The sequence below is a fragment of the Chiloscyllium plagiosum genome, unplaced genomic scaffold, assembly GCF_037043375.1.
Source record: "Chiloscyllium plagiosum isolate Xiang-an unplaced genomic scaffold, Cpla_swu_hap1 HiC_scaffold_23, whole genome shotgun sequence".
In the NCBI taxonomy this organism is placed as follows: Eukaryota; Metazoa; Chordata; class Chondrichthyes; order Orectolobiformes; family Hemiscylliidae; genus Chiloscyllium; species Chiloscyllium plagiosum.
This window is the reverse complement of record NW_028270161.1, coordinates 57,318,358-57,337,364: the sequence shown is the minus strand read 5'-3', so window position 1 is coordinate 57,337,364 and position 19,007 is coordinate 57,318,358. Positions and strand designations below refer to the sequence as shown.

Here is a 19,007-nt window from a genome sequence, read left to right as displayed (position 1 = left end):
AGAGATGGACAATGAATGCTGTTTCAGCCAGTAGCAACAGTATCCCAAAAAGAAAAATGATCCTAGCATCAACAGGAAACATAATGGACTTGTTATATAAAGAGGGAATGGAAAAATGTCTAGGAACCGAAAATACAATAAAGAGTAATCAGCACACATTCAAAGCAAATACCAAGCCTGATTAAATACATCAAATTCTTTGAAGACTGAATGGAAATGGAAGATAAAGGTAATGTAGTAGATGTAATATATTTGGGTTTTCAAAAGATCTTCAACAAGACACTGAAGCACTGAGGGTGTCAAGGGTACAAGATGTACTCTGTGTAAGTGACTTCAATGTCCATCACCAAGAGTGGCTCTGGAGTGTCACTGATCTACCTGGATGAGGCAAAAGGAAATAACTGCTAGACTGGTTTATAGCAAGCGGTAAGAGAAGCAAGAAGAGAGAAAAACCTATTTAACATCATCCTGTCACAGATGCATCTGTCCATGACACTAGAAGTATCAGCATTATAGTTTTGCCCTCAACAGCCAATTGTCAATTCCAAACACAGCCAACACCCCATGATGGGAAAACAACGACCTCGAGTTTCTATCCAAGCCACACATCATTCTGACTTAGAACCAAAGCGCTGCTCCTGCACTGTTGCTGGGTTAAAATACTGAAACTTCCTTCATAACAGTATTATTGGATTCTCTGCATTCCCAAAGATTGCAGGTTTAAGAAGGTTTGAGAAACATCTCCAGAGCAACTAGAGATGGGCGAGAACCCCAGAACCCAAATTCACAGCAAATGACACCAAAATGCATACATATAAATGTCACAATTTCATTGCAGCTGGAGTAACTGTGTCATCCTGTCACATCCAGTCATGGTGGTGGACAATTGAACAACTCTCTGTAGGAGGTGGCTTCACAAATATCCCCATCATCAATGATAGGGAGTCCAAAATATTAATACAAAAAATAAGCCTGAAGCATTCGCAGTAGTCTTCAGCCAGAAGTGCCGAATGAGTGATCTATCACAGCCTATGGTGACCTCATATAGGTTTATAAAATCAAGAGAGGTATAGATAGAGTTAATAGTAGGTGTTTTTTTTTCCCTAGGATGAGGTATTTCACCCCAGTTACAATGTTTAGATGACACTTAGATAGGTACAATGAATAGGAAAGGTTTGGAGGGATATGGACAAGGAGCAGGCAGGTGGGACTAGATTAGTTTGGGATTATGTTTTGCATGAACTGATTGGACAGAGGGGTCTGTTTCTGTGCTGTATACCTCTATGACTCTATCACAGACACCAGTCTTCAGACAATTCAATTCATTCCATATGACAAAGACTACATCATTTTATTTTCTGCATTTCTGTTTGTTGACTAAAATGGCTAAAGGATGTATTTTTGCTTTCATAGCTAGAACACACAAGTTTTACATAAGGAGAGTTTAATTTAGATAAATGTGAGGTGCTGCATTTTGGAAAGGCAAATAAGGGCAGGACTTATATACTTAATGGTAAGGTCCTGGAGAATATTGCTGAACAAAGAGACCTTGGAGTGCAAGTTCACAGTTCCTTGAAAGAAGAGTTTCAGGTAGATAGGAGAGTGAAGAAGGCATTTAGTATGCTTTCCTTTATTGGTCAGAACATTGAGTATAGGAGTTGGGAAATCATGTTGCAGCTGTCCAGGTCATTGAAATATTGTGACCAATTCTGGTCTCCCTCCTATCGGATGAATGTTGTGAAACTTGAAAGGGTTCACAAAAGATTTACAAGGATGTTGCCAGGGTTGGAGGTTTGAGCTATAGGGAGAGGCTGAATAGGCTGGGGCTGTTTTCCTTGGAGCACTGGAGGCTGAGGGGTGATCTGATAGAGGTTCATAAAATCATGAGGGGCATGGATAGGATAAATAGACAAGGTCTTTTCTTTGGGTTGGGGAGTCCAGAACTAGAGGGCATAGATTTAGGGGTGAGAGGGCAAAGATTTAAAAGGGACCTAAGGGGCAACTTTTTCATGCCTGCATGGAATGAGCTGCCGGAGGAAGTGGTGGAGGCTGGTACAATTACAATATTTAAAAGGCATCTGGATGGGTATATGTATAGGAAGGGTTTAGATATTTATGGATGAGGTGCTGGCAAATTGGACTAGATTAATTTAGGATATCTGGTTAGCATGGACAAGTTGGACCGAAGGGTCTGTTTCCATGCTATATATCTCTATATATAGAGCAAAGGTTATATCATTCGGCCACTGAGCTTCCTCCATTATAAGTACAATTCAAACAGAAAGAAGTAAACGTAATGCATCTACAGTTGATTCCTCTTCACCTGTGTAGCTCAATAGAACATGTTTGGATTTAGCTATTAAAACAATTGATAACAAATTCCCATCCATTTACGTGCAGGAATCCATTATCAATATGTGGAAATATGCATGGTTTGTGTTAAATTCTACTTATTGTTAAATTGAGTCCTTTGATTCCTTGCGAAACAAAAGGAATACTCCATTGGATCCTGAAGATTGACTTATTTCTCCAGTATTTTATAAACCAGTGATTTTGGTCTGACTGTGTATGAGTGAAGAGGATTTTAGAAGGGGGTTAGAGTTTAAACTAGTGGAATTATATGCTAGCTGTTTACCTTTAGTTAGGGCTCATGTGGAGGGAGGATGAGAACATCTTCAAGGTGGGCATGCTTGGAAGAGGCTTCTCAGTGAGGTTTCCAGCAACAAGGAGAAAGTGAGGACTGCAGGTGCTGGAGAAGTCAGAGTCGAAAAGGGTGGCGTTGGAAAAGCACAGCAGATCAGGCAGTATCTGAGGAGCAGGAAAAGGATTCCTGATGAAAGGCTTATGCCCAAAACATTGATTCTCCTGCTCCTCAGATGCTGCCTGACCTGCTGTGCTTTTTCAGCACCACACATTTCGACTGACGTCTCCAGTATCTGCAATCCTCGCTTTCTCCTCTCTATTTAGGACCTATTTATTGTTATAAATAACAGTTCTTCTTAAGCACAGAAACTTGACCCATGTTTTCTGTTAACCTGGGTCTATTCAACAGGTAAATTGGAGCCTTTGTGCACTCTGATACCATTTTTAACATTTACAAAGTCTCTGGGAAAGCAGGTCTACCACAGTACAACATGATTTCCAGTGTGCTACCACAGTACTCCAACATGACACAAATTAGCACTGAATACAGTACCCTGGGATTTTGAAGACTCGATCATAGTTTTCAGGAACAAGTAGGGGTTGAGACAGAGAAATTATTTTCACTCGTCAGGGGATCTAGCATTAGGAGGTAGACTCTAAAAAATGTGTAGGATCTCTCAGGGTGAAATTGGGATACCATTCATCATGCAAATGATGATAGAAATTCTGTCTCTTTTCTACAAACTACAAAACTGCAATTGCTGAATAAGCTGGATTTTTTTTCACTGGAGTATAGGAGGTAGAGAGGTGACTTTATAGAAGTTTATAAAATAATGAGGGATATAGATACAGTTCATGGTTGTTGACATTCCCTAGTAGAACATAGAACATAGAACAATACAGCACAGAACAGGCCCTTCGGCCCACGATGTTGTGCCGAACATTTGTGCTAGCTTAAGCACCCATCCATATACCTATCCAATTGCCGCTTAAAGGTCACCAAAGATTCTGACTCTACCACTCCCACAGGCAGCGCATTCCATGCCCCCACCACTCTCTGGGTAAAGAACCCACCCCTGACATCTCCCCTATACCTTCCACCCTTCACCTTAAATTTATGTCCCCTTGTAACACTCTCTTGTACCCGGGGAAAAAGTTTCTGACTGTCTACTCTATCTATTCCTCTGATCATCTTATAAACCTCTATCAAGTCACCCCTCATCCTTCGCCGTTCCAACGAGAAAAGGCCTAGCACTCTCAACCTATCCTCGTACGACCTATTCTCCATTCCAGGCAACATCCTGGTAAATCTTCTCTGCACCCTCTCCATAGCTTCCACATCTTTCCTAAAGTGAGGCGACCAGAACTGCACACAGTACTCCAAATGTGGCCTAACCAAAGTCCTGTACAGTTGCAACATCACTTCACGACTCTTGAATTCAATCCCTCTGCTAATGAACGCTAATACACCATAGGCCTTCTTACAAGCTCTATCCACCTGAGTGGCAACTTTCAAAGATCTATGAACATAGACCCCAAGATCCCTCTGTTCCTCCACCTCACTAAGAACCCTACCGTTAACCCTGTATTCCTCATTCTTATTTGTCTTTCCAAAATGGACAACCTCACACTTGGCAGGGTTGAACTCCATCTGCCACTCCTCAGCCCAGCTCTGCATCATATCTAAGTCTCTTTGCAGCTGACAACAGCCCTCCTCACTATCCACAACTCCACCAATCTTCGTATCATCTGCAAATTTACTGACCCACCCTTCGACTCCCTCATCCAAGTCATTAATAAAAATTACAAACAGCAGAGGACCCAGAACTGATCCCTGCAGAACTCCCCTTGTAACTGGGCTCCAGGCTGAATATTTGCCGTCCACCACCACTCTCTGACTTCGACCGGTTAGCCAGTTTTCTATCCAATTGGCCAAATTTCCCTCTATCCCATGCCTCCTGACTTTCCGCATAAGCCTACCATGGGGAACCTTATCAAATGCCTTACTAAAATCCATGTATACTACATCCACTGCTCTAACCTCATCCACATGCTTGGTCACCTCCTCAAAGAATTCAATAAGACTTGTAAGGCAAGACCTACCCTTCACAAATCCGTGCTGGCTGTCCCTAATCAAGCAGTGTCTTTCCAGATACTCATAAATCCTATCCCTCAGTACCCTTTCCATTACTTTGCCTACCACCGAAGTAAGACTAACTGGCCTGTAATTCCCGGGGTTATCCCTATTCCCTTTTTTGAACAGGGCACAACATTCGCCACTCTCCAGTCCCCTGGTACCACCCCCGTTGACAGTGAAGACAAAAAGATCATTGCCAACGGTACTGCAATTTCCTCTCTTGCTTCCCACATAATCCTAGGATATATCCCGTCAGGCCCGGGGGACTTGTCTATCCTCAAGTATTTCAAGACTAGGGCACATTTTTAAAGTGAGAGGAGAGAGATTTTAAAAAGACATGAGTGGCAATTTTTTTACACAGGGGATGGTTTGTGTGTGGAATTGGTGGATATGGGTACAATTACAATGTTTAAAAGACATTTCTATAACTATGTAAATAGGAAAGGTTTGGAGGGATATGGGCTAAGCGCAGGTGGGACTAGTTTAGTTTAAGATTATGTTTGGTCTGGACTGATTGGACCAACAGGTCAGTTTCCATGCTGTACGATTCTATGACTGTCTGATGCTAGATCAATTATTAACTTTAAATCTGAGATTGATAGCTCTTTGTTAACCAAAGATAAAAGGATTTAAGGAAAAGCTAGATCAATGCAGTTAGGATGCCAATCAGCCACAATCTCATTAAGTAATGGGAATAACCAGTACTAAGATTTCAAAAGGCTTTTGTTGAGGTTTTGAATTGCAGACTTATGATGCAGTAAGAGTATGTGTAGTCAGAGAACACGTAGAAGATTGAATAGCTAGCTGTTCTTAAAACAGAAAACACAGAATGGGGAAATGTAATAATACACGCTCGCAAAAGATGAAAAGTGGTATTCCACAAGGAGCGTTGCAGGGAAAAAAATCAACTACAGAAACCATTAGGATTGGGCATCAGGAGTACAGTTTTAAAGTTATACAATTTTAAAACTTGCAGACAACACCAAATTGGTCAGTGTAGTAAATAAAGGAGGACTTTGACAAAATACAAGATGTCAATAAACTTTAAGAATGGCATGTAACAGGAAAATTAATTTCAATATCATGCAAGCAGATGCCTTTTGGTTGGGAGGAAAGTGTTCAGGTTACAAAATTTTTGAAACATAAGAATTTGTTTCATTCAAATTTCCTGCTGACATCTGCAGCATTTTGCTTTTATATTAGTCAGTGTAGGCCAGTTGCCCATTTACTTTTCGTCCAGTGTTAAAGGCTTCACCACAAATCACAAACAACCTACTGCTTTATGTGACCCTCAGAGAACCATAACTGGCGTGAACCTCGTGCATAATTTAAGGTATTTTCACCATCAATAAGTCATGATGTACCTTACAGCCATTACTACCCCTCCCCTTTCCCTCCTAATAGATCCCACAGTGAGACTGGCTCTGTATTTATTTTTCAATCTTTTAAGTCAATGAGCCATTTTCCCTCTAAATGTAACCTGTTCCACACTAATTTCATACTCCTATCTCCACATTAATTTCATACTCCTATCTCTAAACCTTAATCATGAAGCCATCAGTGACAGGACACGGTGTTCCACTCCCTTCCTCGTCCCCCACTACAGCGGAACCGATGTTCCCGGAACCCGGGTCGGATTGACGTGTTTCCAACCAGGGGGACGCTTTGCGGAAGGGACCGGGTTCCGGTAGAAGCGAACATGGCGGTGGCAGCAGGAAGTCGATGGGTGACGGCTGCTGTCGGCCGTTTGTTGTCCCGTGGCGGAGGGCGGACGCTGAGAGGTACCGAGCCCCGGGGGTCGGGGTAAATACCGGCTTTTCCGGTTCCTTCCCTGGGCCGCGGGGAGCTCAGAGACTGAGGGTTACCATGGGGACGGAGGGGCGTGACCACCCAGTGAGGGGCCTGTGTGTGTGTCTGTGTGGGGTCCTGGCCCCGTGGGTTGGAGGGAAGGGGGTGGGGGGGGGGGGAGCGATATTCAGCTGTTTTGGGGTCGCTGCCCACCTGAATGTGCGGCAGATTGAACAGACCGTGAGTGCAGTCCGCAGGATCAGTGTGACCGGAGTTACTGATGGTGGCAGGGGCGAGGGGACAGAGGAGATCATGGCGGAGGCTGAGGTGGGATTGTGCAAACACGTGGAGCTGCTGAGAAAGATAAACTGTGGAATTTTGCAACCAAGCGGAAAGTGGCATCCGAATTGAACTATACAATGGGCGAACAAGGAATGGAATGAAGTTGAATTGGAGTTAGAAGTAATTGGTTGCTGGTAAATGGGCAATGAGGGCTTTTGTCCGAAATGTCGGTTTTCCTGCTCCTCGGATGCTGCCTGAACTGCTGTGCTTTTCCAGCACCACTCTAATCTGGTAAATGGCCAATAGCTTGGGCATTACTCCAGGGGCTAGAGGGCATCCTGGTGAGTGACAAGACTGATCTTACTAGAAAAAAGTGAGGACTGCAGATGCTGGAATTCAGAGTCTAGATTAGAGTGGTGCTGGAAAAACACAACAGGTCAGGCAGATCTGAGGAGCAGGAAAATCAACATTTCGGGCAAAAGTCCTTGGCTCGTCAGCATGGACAGTGCTTTGTGATGCTGAAAGATAGTTGCGGCCAGATAGCCAAAGCAATAATAAAACAGAGAGCCTTGGAGAAACTCAGCAGGCCTAACGGTATCTGAGTGGGAGAAAGTTTCAAATTCAACATAACTTCTTCAACATAGCTAGTGTTTGTTTGGTCCTTAGCACTGAAATATAGATTGAAAATGGAATTTCTGTCAAGTAGAAATAATGTACCCATGACTTATAAATAGCTGGATTTATCATGAGTTGTAGATAGTTGTCACCCATTCAAAGCTATGCAGAATAATTTTAAGTAACTGTTCCTTCAGCTATTCAGTCACATGCATGTCAGGCATAAAATTGTTCAGAACATACAACACAGAAACAGGCCATTCTGTCCAACCAGTCTATACTCCACTCAAGCTTCTTTATATTGTTCCTCTGAATTCAGCATGGTCTGTTTCCTTCTCCCATATATGCTCATTATTAATGTGCTGCATTACTCCCCACTCTGATTTTCCACTTCTGCTCACCTTTATTCTTTTGTTTTTGCTCTTGCTGTTAAATGTCCAGACTGATTATGAAATCCATCTTTTCGTCCTATTTGTTGAACCTCTGGTCTGCTGCCAGTCTGGGTTCTCCTTGTGGATTCACAGTCTGGACATCTTCAATGATATCAATTTTACACACTGCATTGAAGTCCCTGAACATGTAAATATGAGTAAGGGGAGCACAGAGTAAATACACACCTGTTTCAGCATCCTTGAATGAATGTCCTCAGGGTTAGCAACCTGATTTATTTTAAAATTCCTAATTCAAGACAGGACCTTTGCAAATACGTGCTCTGACAATTTCTATCACACTGTCAATCCTTGTGAAGATCAGTGCAAAGTTGCCATTTAAAACCTCTGCTATCTCCTTGGACTCCCTTCACATCTGCCCTGGGTCATCCTCACAACAGGTCTATAAAGTCTTGAATGGCCTTGTCTCCCAACTAGGGTCATTGGTTCTGCCCTGTTCTCAAATGTCCATTTTGTTTGCTTCTTGTCTTCTTGCTCTGCCAAAGCACCAATTTTGATCAGGTATTTGTCTCTTTTGCAAAACAAAACAAAATAATTCTCAAGGACATAGTCCTTGCTAACGGCTTTTACTGCCTGCTCCTAATTTCCCTGTAAAGGTGATGAGCCATCTTCTTGAACTGCTGGTAGAACCGTAAGACTTGTTAGGTCTCAGACTCAGCTAGATTGTTGGTTCAGGTCCCAACCACAGGCTTCCTTCCATAAAGGCCATGAATTGAATTTTAACAAAAATCTGACATTTTTAATTACAGAAGAATTTAAGTTCTCAATCTACCTAGAATAACTAGCAATGACAAGACTGCAACATCACCATTCTTTATTTTACACTCCTAACTGTGGTGTTTGGGATGGGGTGGGAAGGACATAACTTGTCCATTTTTTTGTGATGATGGTGCAGGTAGGGAATTATTATTGGGCTTAGAATGATGCTTTTAGAAATTTGGAAAGTGGCAGGAATTAGTCACCTAGTGTGGGACTGAATTCATGTGTTGGCCAAAGCAAGTAATGAGTTCAAAACCCCCTTTCTCAAGGACAGTGGTGAACCAGTTGGTATTTCTCCTTCCAATGTAATCCCACAGATGACTGGGTTTGTTGAGTTCCGTTCCAAAACTGTTTGTAGTGGGATTTGTACTCCTGACCTTTGCTTTGTTATTTCCACTACACTATTGTACCCATTTATTCCTCCTGTGCAATCAAATTAGTGTATGATCTATATTCATTTTATATTATAGTTAAAGGTCTTCCTAAAAATAACATTGCTTGGATTCCAGAATATAGTGAAATTAAAACGTTGGAATTATGAAACCTCAATATTTTGTGACCTCTCATCCAAAATCAATAAATACGTAGAATAGAAACATAAGTTTGTTTAGTAATTCTGACCCATGCAGTAGTTGAGTTGGACACAGTCTTGGGTCTGAGATACAAGGTGATGGATTAAGGTCCTCTCCAGGAGTCATACAAAAATCCAGGCCAGAACCCCACAGTGCCAAAAGGATATGATGCTGTCAGATGTGGAATCTTTTGAATGAAATGTTCAATCAAAGCCCTACCTGCCCCCTCATTGGATTGCAGAAGACCCCATTTCACAATTTCAAAGAAGAGCTGGGAAAATTGCCTGAATGGATGCATCTCCAACAACATTCTAGAAGTTTGAAACCTTCCAGGACAAAGCATCCCGCTTGACAGGTACCACATCCACAAACATCTACTCTCTCCACCACACACTCAGCACCAGTATGACTATCTATATGATGCATTGCAGAAATTCACCAAAGATCCTTAGACAGCACCTTTCAAACCCGCAATCACTTCCATCTCTAAGGGCAAGGGCAGCATATACATGGGAACACAACCACCTGCAAGTTCACTTCATACTGACTGTCCTGAAATATATTGTTGTTCCTTCACTATCATTTGGGTCAAAATTCTCGAATTCCCTCCCTGATGCCATTGTGGGGTTACCTACAGCACATGGTGGCAGCTCACCACCACCTTCTCAAGAGCAACTCGGGATGGGCAATAAATGCTGGCCAGTCACTGATGCCAATGTCCCATGAGTCAACAAATTAAAAAAAAAACATTCTGGCCAATATTTTTCCCTCAATCAAAGTCACAAAAACAGATTATCTGGTTATTATTGTATTGCTGTTTATGGAAGCTTGCTATGGAGAAATTGGCTGCTTTGTTACCGAGGAGAAAGTGAGGACTTGCAGATGCTGGAGATCAGAGTTGATAAGTGTGGCGCTGGAAAAGCACAGCTGGTCAGGCAGCAGCTGAGGAGCAGGAGAGTCGACGTTTTGGGCATAAACCCCGCTTTGTTACCGACAGCAAAGATTACATTTTGAAAGCTCCCCATTGGCTGCAAAGTGTTTCGAGATATCTTTTGGTATTTAAAAACCATTACAGAAATATAGGACTTTGTTTCTTTACTAAAATCCATTTTTACAATAAGAAATTGAATGAAGATATCTTGATAATTTTAAATTAGATTCCCTACAGTATGGAAACAGGCCCTTCAGATCAACAAATCCACACCGACCCTCTGAAGAGTAACCCACCCAGACCCTGTCCCTGTCCCCGTCCCTACCCTGTACTGACCCCTGACTAATGCATGTAACACTATGTGCAATTTAGCATGGCCAATCCACCTAACCTGCACATCTTTGTGATTGTGGGAGGAAACCGGAGCACTCGGGGGGGGGGGGGGGGGAACCCACACAGGCACGGGGAGAATATGCAAACTCCACACAGATGGGTGGGAATTGAACCCGGATCCCTGGCGCTGTGAGGCAACAGTGCTAACCACTGAGCCACTGTGCCGCCACATATGGGCAAATTGACTAATTGTGAGCTGTGTTATCTTGTGTAGGTGGAGATTGGAGTTGTGTTTGTCACAGGTCGACATATACTGCTCTTCCCAATGACTACAATTGGTGAGTAACTACATTCCTGATTGGTCACATTCATGTATTGCAGCTTTTGAATTCTTACTGAAACAACTCTCATCTCTTGACAGTAAAGTAGACCTTGCGATCACATCAGATGGGCGAACAATAGTTTGTTACCACCCGTCAGTGGACATCCCATATGAACACACCAAGGTAGAACACTGTAGATTCTTACATTGATGGTTTTTGTGGAAAAGTTGAAGAAGTTATGTTGTGATGTATATTTATGATACAGTATTACTTGACACCCAATAATTGCTCCTAATGAGTTTAAATTGTGATGATGTACTGTTCATTTTCCTATAATGAGCCAAAGTCAAAATAATTTTCCATCTATTTTCTCCCATTGTTTTAATCAGCCTCCAGTAATATTAATGAGAGATAGATAAGAAAAGTAATTTTCGGATGTAGCTAGTGGTGTGTAATAAGGTATAATAGTCCTGGGGCCTCAGTTATTTACAATAATGATTTAGATGAGGAAAGTGAATGTATTGTAGCCAAGTTTTTGGATGACACAAAAATAGACAGGAAACCAGGTGCTGAGGATAGCACAAAGTGGGATACAGGCAGTTAAGTGAATGGGCGAAACCTGGTAGATGGAATATAATATGGGAAAATGTGAAATTATGCATTTTGGCTGTAAGAATAAAGGAGCTGAATATTATTTAAATGGAGAGAGATTGCAGAAGGCAGATGGAATGTTGGCCTTTAGTTTAAAGGGAATGGAATATAAAATACAGGTCAGACCATAGTTGGGTATATTGTGAACAATTTCGGGTCCCTTACCCAAGGAAGGATGAATTGGCATTGGAGGCAGTCCAGACAAAGTTTGTTAAGTTGATCCTTGATATGAAAGGACTGTCTTATGAGGAGAGGTTGAGTAGATTGGACCTGTACTTGTTGGAATGTAGAAGAACGAGAGGGGACCTGTATTGAAACCTAGAAGACTGTTCAGGGGCTTGACAGGACAGACGCAGAAAGCTTGTTTTCCCTTGTCGGGGAGTCTAAAACCAAATGGCATAACCTCCGAATAAGAGATCGCCATTTTAAGACTGAGATGAGGAGGAATTTCAGATCATTGGAGAAGCTGCATCATTGTGTATTAAAGGTCGAGATAGATTTTTTTCATCAGTAAGGGAATAAAAGGTCTGGGGAAAAGACCGAGAAATAGTTAAGGATTACAGATCAGCCATGATCTTACTGAATGGCAGAGTGGACTTGTTGGGCTGAATGACCTACTTTGCTCCTGCATCTTATGGTTTTTCTTCTGGTGCATGAATTTATTACACCTTGTGTTAAAGACAGGGAAGTTTGACATTCCTGTCCTCTGGTTGAACACGTAATTGAATATTTGCTATTGTGCACTATCCAGTGCACCAGCCAGGAAGGATATATGGATATCTAAAAGTGGTCAGTTGTTTCATTGTAGTGGCCTGTACTCTTTGCCTTAAATAGAATGTGAGGTGACCTTATTTTAACATGTTTTTAAGGATTTGACAGGGTAGAATCCAGAACCAGAGGGCATAATCTCAGAATAGGGGTGACACATTTAAGACACAGATAAGGAATTTCTTCTCTCAGAGGGTAGTGAATCTGTGGAAATCTTCACCAACGAAGATTGCTGAGGCTGGGGTCATTAAGGCTGAGGTAGATTTTTAATCAAGAGAATCATGGGTAATGAGGAAAGGCAGTAAAGTGGAGTTGAGGATTATTCAGTCAACCATGATCTCATTGAATGGTGGCAAGAAGTTAGGAAATGTAGAGGAGCAGAGAGACTGAGGAGACACTTCAGCAGGTGTGATCAGATCTTAAAGTCTAACTCTATATGCAAAATTCGGAAGCTATATGAACCTTGAAGCTTTGACAACTGAGCTGTCTATTCTCACCAATAGACAATAGGTGCAGGAGTAGGCCATTCTGCCCTTCGAGCCTGCACCACCATTCAATATGATCATGGCTGATCATCCTTCATCAGTATCCTGTTCCTGGCTTATCTCCATAACCCTTGATTCCACTATCCTTGAGAGCTCTATCCAACTCTTTCTTAAATGAATCCAGAGACTAGGCCTCCACTGCATTCCACACAGCCACCACTCTCTGGGTGAAGAAGTTTCTCCTCATCTCTGTCCTAAATGGTCTACCCCGTATTTTTAAGTTGTGTCCTCTGGTTCGGGACTCACCGTCAGCGGAAACATGTTTCCTGCCTCCAGAGTGTCCAATCCTTTAATAATCTTATGTGTCTCAATCAGATCCCCTCTCAGTCTTCGAAACTCAAGGGTATACAAGCCCAGTCGCTCCAGTCTTTCAGCATAAGGTAGTCCCGCCATTCCAGGAATTGACCTCATGAACCTACGCTGCATTCTCTCAATAGCCAGAATGTCTTTCCTCAAATTTGGAGACCAGAACTGCACACAATACTCCAGGTGTGGTCTCACCAGGGCCCTGTACAGCTGCAGAAGAACCTCTTTGCTTCTATACTCAATCCCTCTTGTTATGAAGGCCAGCATGCTATTAGCCTTCTTCACTAGCTGCTGTACCTGCATGCTTACCTTCATTGACTGGTGTACAAGAACACCCAGATCTCTTTGTACTGCCCCTTTACCTAAATTGATTCCATTTAGGTAGTAATCTGCCTTCCTGTTCTTGCCACCAAAGTGGATAACCATACATTTATCCACATTAAACTGCATCTGCCATGCATCTGACCACTCGCCTAACCTGTCCAGGTCACCCTGTAATCTCCTAACATCCTCCTCACATTTCACCCTGCCACCCAGCTTAGTATCATCAGCAAATTTGCTAATGTTATTACTAATACCATCTTCTATATCATTAATATATATTGTAAAAAGCTGCGGTCCCTGTACTGATCCCTGTGGTACCCCACTGGTCACTACCTGCCATTCCAAAATGGAGCCGTTTATCACTACTCTTTGTTTCCTGTCAGCCAACCAACTTTCAATCCAAGTTAGTATTTTGCCCCCAATACCATACGCCCTAACTTTGCTCACTAACCTCCTATGTGGGACTTTATCAAAAGCTTTCTGAAGGTCCAGGTACACTATATCTACTGGATCTCCCTCCCACCAGTCACGTTTCACTTGATTGAATGAATTTACTGAAGAGTTGGACATCTAAGCAGTGATTATTTTGCAAACAAAAAAGGAATCATAATTTTGTTTGTTGTTTATAGGACTGAATTTTAAATCTTTTGTCCTGCAGCTCCACTTATTTGATGGAAACATTAATGGGCTGAATGGTTTACTTCTGCTCATTTGTCTTATGGTCCAATGATAGTAGGAAAGAATTGGAGGAAATTTAACAATGGAGCTAGGCAGCTGAAGGCAGAGGATCAACGGAGGCCCGAGTGTTTGCATAATGGTTTTCACTACTTCCTCGTACTGTTCATTATTCTATTTTGTGTTCTTTTTCTACATAAAATAAAGTCCTTGAAATTAATTCTTAACTTATTCCTTTATCGGCCAAGTATTAGAATTAAGGTGACAGCCACTTCCAGATTTGATCGGCATTCTGTTTTGCAGCCTATAATAAGACCTTCCCCTGTGGAGAATAAAGAGGAGACCCATGACCAGGTACTGAAGGCCAGGTTGGATAAGGCAGTGCTACGTAATAAACAGGCTCCTACGATTGAAGAGCTCAGTAAAATGTTCTACACAACAAAGCACCGCTGGTATCCAATTGGGCAGTAAGTGTCATTCATGCTGCTTCATAGAATATTCACTCAATGATATTGGCTTTCAATATTTATGAGAGATGTTGAAATGAAATCTTATCAAATGTAACATTAAAGCTGTATTCACGTGTAGAATATTGATCCTTAGTTCAATTTGAGCAGAGCTGTGTCGGGATCGTAGTGCACTTTTTACAGCATGTGAGAATCATGTATTTTATATAAAGATGGTTTGTAATGGATTTACTCTCCTTTGTTTTGGACTTTCCCTTTCAAGGAAATAGGGTGCTCTCCAATTACTCTATCAAATCTCTTAAACATCTGAAACACAGCAATTGTATCACCTCTTTATTTCTTTTCCCTTAAATATAGAAAATTAAGTCTTTGCAACTTTCATCCTTGTAGCTCCAGTGTCACTCGGCTGAATGCATTAATCTTCAATAGTATATCCTATCTCGGATGTGGTTTCCAAACCTAATTGCAGTATTCCACAGGGGGTTTAACCAGAGCTTTGCGCAAAACTAACAGAACTTTCAGCCCTCTTGAGATAAAGCCCAACATTCCATTAGCTTTTATTTTTATGTCTGTTCTTCGGCTTTTAGTGGGTCTTTTAGTCTCTCTGCTCCTCCATTACTTCTTGCCGTTCTGATCTCATAGAGTCATTGAGATGTACAGCATGGAAACAGACCCTTCAACCCAACTCATCTATACCAACTAGATAAACTAGTTTAGTCCCATTTACCAGCATTTGGCTCGTATCCCTCTAAGTCAAGATTAGTGTGGTACTGAGAAAACAAAGCAGGTCAGGCAGCATTCGAGGAGCAGGAAAATCGACGTTTCAGGCAGCAGCCCTTCATCAGGATTGAGGCTGGGTGCCTCTGTGGTGGAGAGATAAATGGGAGAGAGGTGGGGCTGGAGAGAAGGTAGCTAAGAGTGCAATAGGTGGATGGAGGTGGGGATAAAGGTCAGAGAGGAGGGTGGAGCAGATAGGTGGGAAAGAAGATTGGCAGGTAGGACAGGTCATGAGGATGGTGCTGAGCTGGAAGATTGGAACTAGGATAAGTAGGGGGAGGGGAAATGAGGAAACTGGTGAAGTCCACATTGACGTCCTAGGGTTGAAGTGTTCCAAGGCGGAAGATGAGGCGTTCTTCCTCCAGGCGTCAGGTGGTGAGGGAGTGGTGATGGAGGAGGCCCAAGACCTGCATGTCCTCGGCAGAGTGGGGGGAGAATTGAAATGTTCGGCTATAGGGCAGTGTGGTTGATTGGTGCGGGTGTCCCAGAGATGTTCCCTAAAGTGCTCTGTGAGAAGGCATCCAGTCTCCTCAATGTAAAGGAGACGGCATCGGGAGCAACAGATACAATAAATGACATTTGTGGAAGTGCATGTGAATGGATGTGGAAAGCTCCTTTGGGACTTTGGATGGAGGTGAGGGGGAAGGTGTAGGCGCAAGTTTTACAATTCCTACAGTGGTAGGGGAAGGTGCCAGGAGGTGAGGGTGGGTTGTCAGGGGGCGTGGACCTGACCAGGTAGTCACAGAGGGAATGGTCTTTGTGGAAAGTGGATAGGAGTGGGGAGGGAAATATATCCCTGATGGCGGGGTCGTTTGTAGCTGGCGGAAATGTCGGCAGATGATGTGGTTTATGCGGAAGTTGGTAGGGTGGAAGGTGAGGACCGGGGGGGGGGTTCTGTCCTTGTTACAGTTGGAGGGGTGGAGTTTCAGGGAGGAGGTGTGTTGGAGGGCATCTTCAACCACGTGGGAAGGGAAATTACAGTCTTTAAAGAAGGAGGCCATCTGGTGTGTTCTGTGGGTGAACTGGTCCTCCTGGGAGCAGATATGGCAGAGGCGGAGGAATTGAGAATACAGGATATCATTTTTTCAGGAGGTAGGGTGGGAAGAGGTGTTATCCAGGTAGCTGTGGGAGTCGGTTGGTTTGTAAAAAATGTCAGTGTTGAGTTGGTCGTCGTTGATGGAGATGGAGAGGCCCAGGAAGGGGAGGGAGGTGTCAGAGATAGTCCAGGTGAATTTAAGGTCAGAGTGGAATGTGTCGGTGAAGTTGATGAACTGCTCAGTCTCCTCGTGGGAGCATGAGGTAGTGCCGATGCAGTCATCAATGTAGCGGAGGAAGGGGTGGGGAGTGATGCCGGTGTAACTACGGAAGATGGACTGTTCTACATAGCCAACAAAGAGACAGGCATAGCTGGGGCCTATGCGGGTCCCCATGGCTACCCTTTTTGGCTGGAGGAGGTGAGAGGATTCGAAGGAGAAATTGTTAAGAGTGAGGACCTGTTCAGCCAAACGAATGAGTGTCGGTGGAAGGGTACTGGTGGGGCTGTTGGGAGAGGAAGAAACGGAGGGCTTGGAGGCCCTGGTTATGGCAGATGGAGGTGTAGAGGGATTGGATGTCCATGGTGAAGATGAGGCAGTGGGGGTGAGGGAAATAGAAGTCTTGGAGGAAGTGGAGGGCGTGGTGGTGTCTCAAACATATGTGGGGAGTTCCTGGACTAGGGGGGATAGACAGTGTCGAGGTAGGTGAAGATGAGTTCAGTGGGGCAGGAGCAGGCAGAGATGATAGGTTGGCCAGGGTGGTCAGGCTTGTTGGTCTTGGGAAGGAGGTAGAATCGGGCAGTACGGGGTTCCCGGACTACGAGGTTGGAAGCTGTGGGTGGGAGATCCCCTGAGGTGATGAGGTTCTGTATGGTCTGGGAGATGATGGTTTGGTGATGGGGGGTGGGGTCATGGTTGACGGGGCGGTAGGAAGAGGTGTCTTCGAGTTGCGTCTGGCTTCAGCGGTGTAGAGGTCAGTGCGCCAAACTACCACTGCGCCCCCTTTATCCCCTGGTTTGATGGTGAGGTTGGGATTGGAGCAGAGGAAGTGAAGGGCTGCACGTTGTGAGGGTGTATCCCTCTAAACCCTTCCTACTCAGATGCCTTTTAAATGTTGTAATTGTACCAGCTTCGACCACTCCTATGGCAACTCATTCCATACACCCTAGTCAAAAGTTCATAACTTAACACTTGCACATTAAAAGCCATCTATCTACTTGTACTGAAGAAGGGAACTGGACTCGAAACTTTGATTCTGCGAACTCTCCACAATGCTGCAAGATCTGCTGAGTCTGTCCAACAATTTATGTTTCTGTTCCAGATCTTCAGCACCTGTAGTTCTTTGTTTTATTTTAGTGCTTATTTCTACTCACTTGTTTTATCACCATATGGTTTCAGTTAATGGAAGTTTTGTGTTTTTTTTCATCTAAGAATTACAATGGAGAAGGTTTAACAATGGAAGCATCAAAACTTATGTTCCACATTTCATGTGCAATTTTGTTGATCCATGAAAGAATTAAAACCTCTCTCTCTTTATGTTAAGGTACCACAGGCGGAGAATTAAACCTAATCCCCCAAAAGACAGATGATACACTTTAATCTCTGGAATTGCCTCTGCTACTGCTGCATTATATTGGACAAGAAATGGTTTCAACACTGGCTGTCAGTGTTTATGGTTCCATATTCGGACAATTGGAAAAAGTTTCGCTAGCAAGACTGAGGTCCCTTACAAACCAAGGAATGTAAAGAGCTGGTTTGGTATATGATGTATTATTGTCATCAGTTCTCTGTGTTAACATAATAAAATGTTAAAATTAGATTTTCTCATCTCATTGTTGTCAACTTTGAGACAGAACTTGATTGCCATTCCATCCATCACTTTAAACGTTCATTCCCTCCACAGCCAAGGCACAATGGTATCAATTGACAAGATGCACTGCAATAATGCACCACCTTGCAAACTTGTGATCCTCATCATCTGGAAGGATAAAGGCAGTGGATAAATGGCAATGCCACAACCAAGCATGTTCCCCATCAAACCATAAACCATTCTGACTTTGAAATATCTCACCGTTCCTTCACAGTAATTGAGTCAAAACCCTGGGACTTTGTCCCCATCAGCATTGTCTGCACCAAATGGACTGTGATGGTTCAAGAATGCAGTTCACCATTACATCCTTGAGGGAAATTAAGGAGGGGGTATCAACTGATGGCCTTGCCAGCATCTTCCACATCCCATGAAAAAATAAAAACAATTACTCATGGGCGGCACGGTGGCACAGTGGTTAGCACTGCTGCCTCACAGCGCCAGAGACCCGGGTTCAATTCCCGTCTCAGGCGACTGACTGTATGGAGTTTGCATATTCTCCCCATGTCTGCGTGGGTTTCCTCCGGGTGCTCCGGTTTCCTCCCACAGTCCAAAACTGTGCAGGTTAGGTGAACTGGCCATGCTAAATTGCCCGTAGTGTTAGGTGACGGGGTAAATGTAGGGGAATGGGTCTGGGTGGGTTGCGCTTCAGCGGGTCGGTGTGGACTTGTTGGGCCGAAGGGCCTGTTTCCATACTGTATGTAATCTGTAATCATTTGTGACGTTTGCTATGTTTTATATTTTGTTGTTGGACTTGATGC

At 43.3% G+C, this 19,007-nt stretch overlaps 1 protein-coding gene and 1 long non-coding RNA gene across 2 annotated transcripts in view; one reads left to right on the top strand and one right to left on the bottom strand.

Annotated features, from left to right (window-relative positions):
• The window catches only part of LOC122561561 (uncharacterized), a 44,846-nt gene that overhangs the window by 988 nt on the left and 24,851 nt on the right, over nt 1–19,007 (bottom strand). The window lies entirely within an intron of this gene.
• On the top strand, nt 6,443–18,198 carry mrpl42 (mitochondrial ribosomal protein L42). The gene is made up of 5 exons (XM_043713336.2): nt 6,443–6,561; nt 10,784–10,847; nt 10,931–11,015; nt 14,405–14,568; nt 17,923–18,198. Exons 1-5 carry the CDS (start codon nt 6,480–6,482, stop codon nt 17,966–17,968), a joined length of 441 nt encoding a protein of 146 aa, XP_043569271.2. The 5' UTR covers nt 6,443–6,479; the 3' UTR covers nt 17,969–18,198.

Bases quoted from the DNA above. Each gene is read 5' to 3' on its own strand.
- mrpl42 (XM_043713336.2), top strand. From the start codon at position 6,480: ATGGCGGTGGCAGCAGGAAGTCGATGGGTGACGGCTGCTGTCGGCCGT. The intron at 10,848-10,930 runs GTGAGTAACTAC...ATCTCTTGACAG, and splicing joins CTTCCCAATGACTACAATTG to TAAAGTAGACCTTGCGATCA. The intron at 11,016-14,404 runs GTAGAACACTGT...TCTGTTTTGCAG, and splicing joins TCCCATATGAACACACCAAG to CCTATAATAAGACCTTCCCC.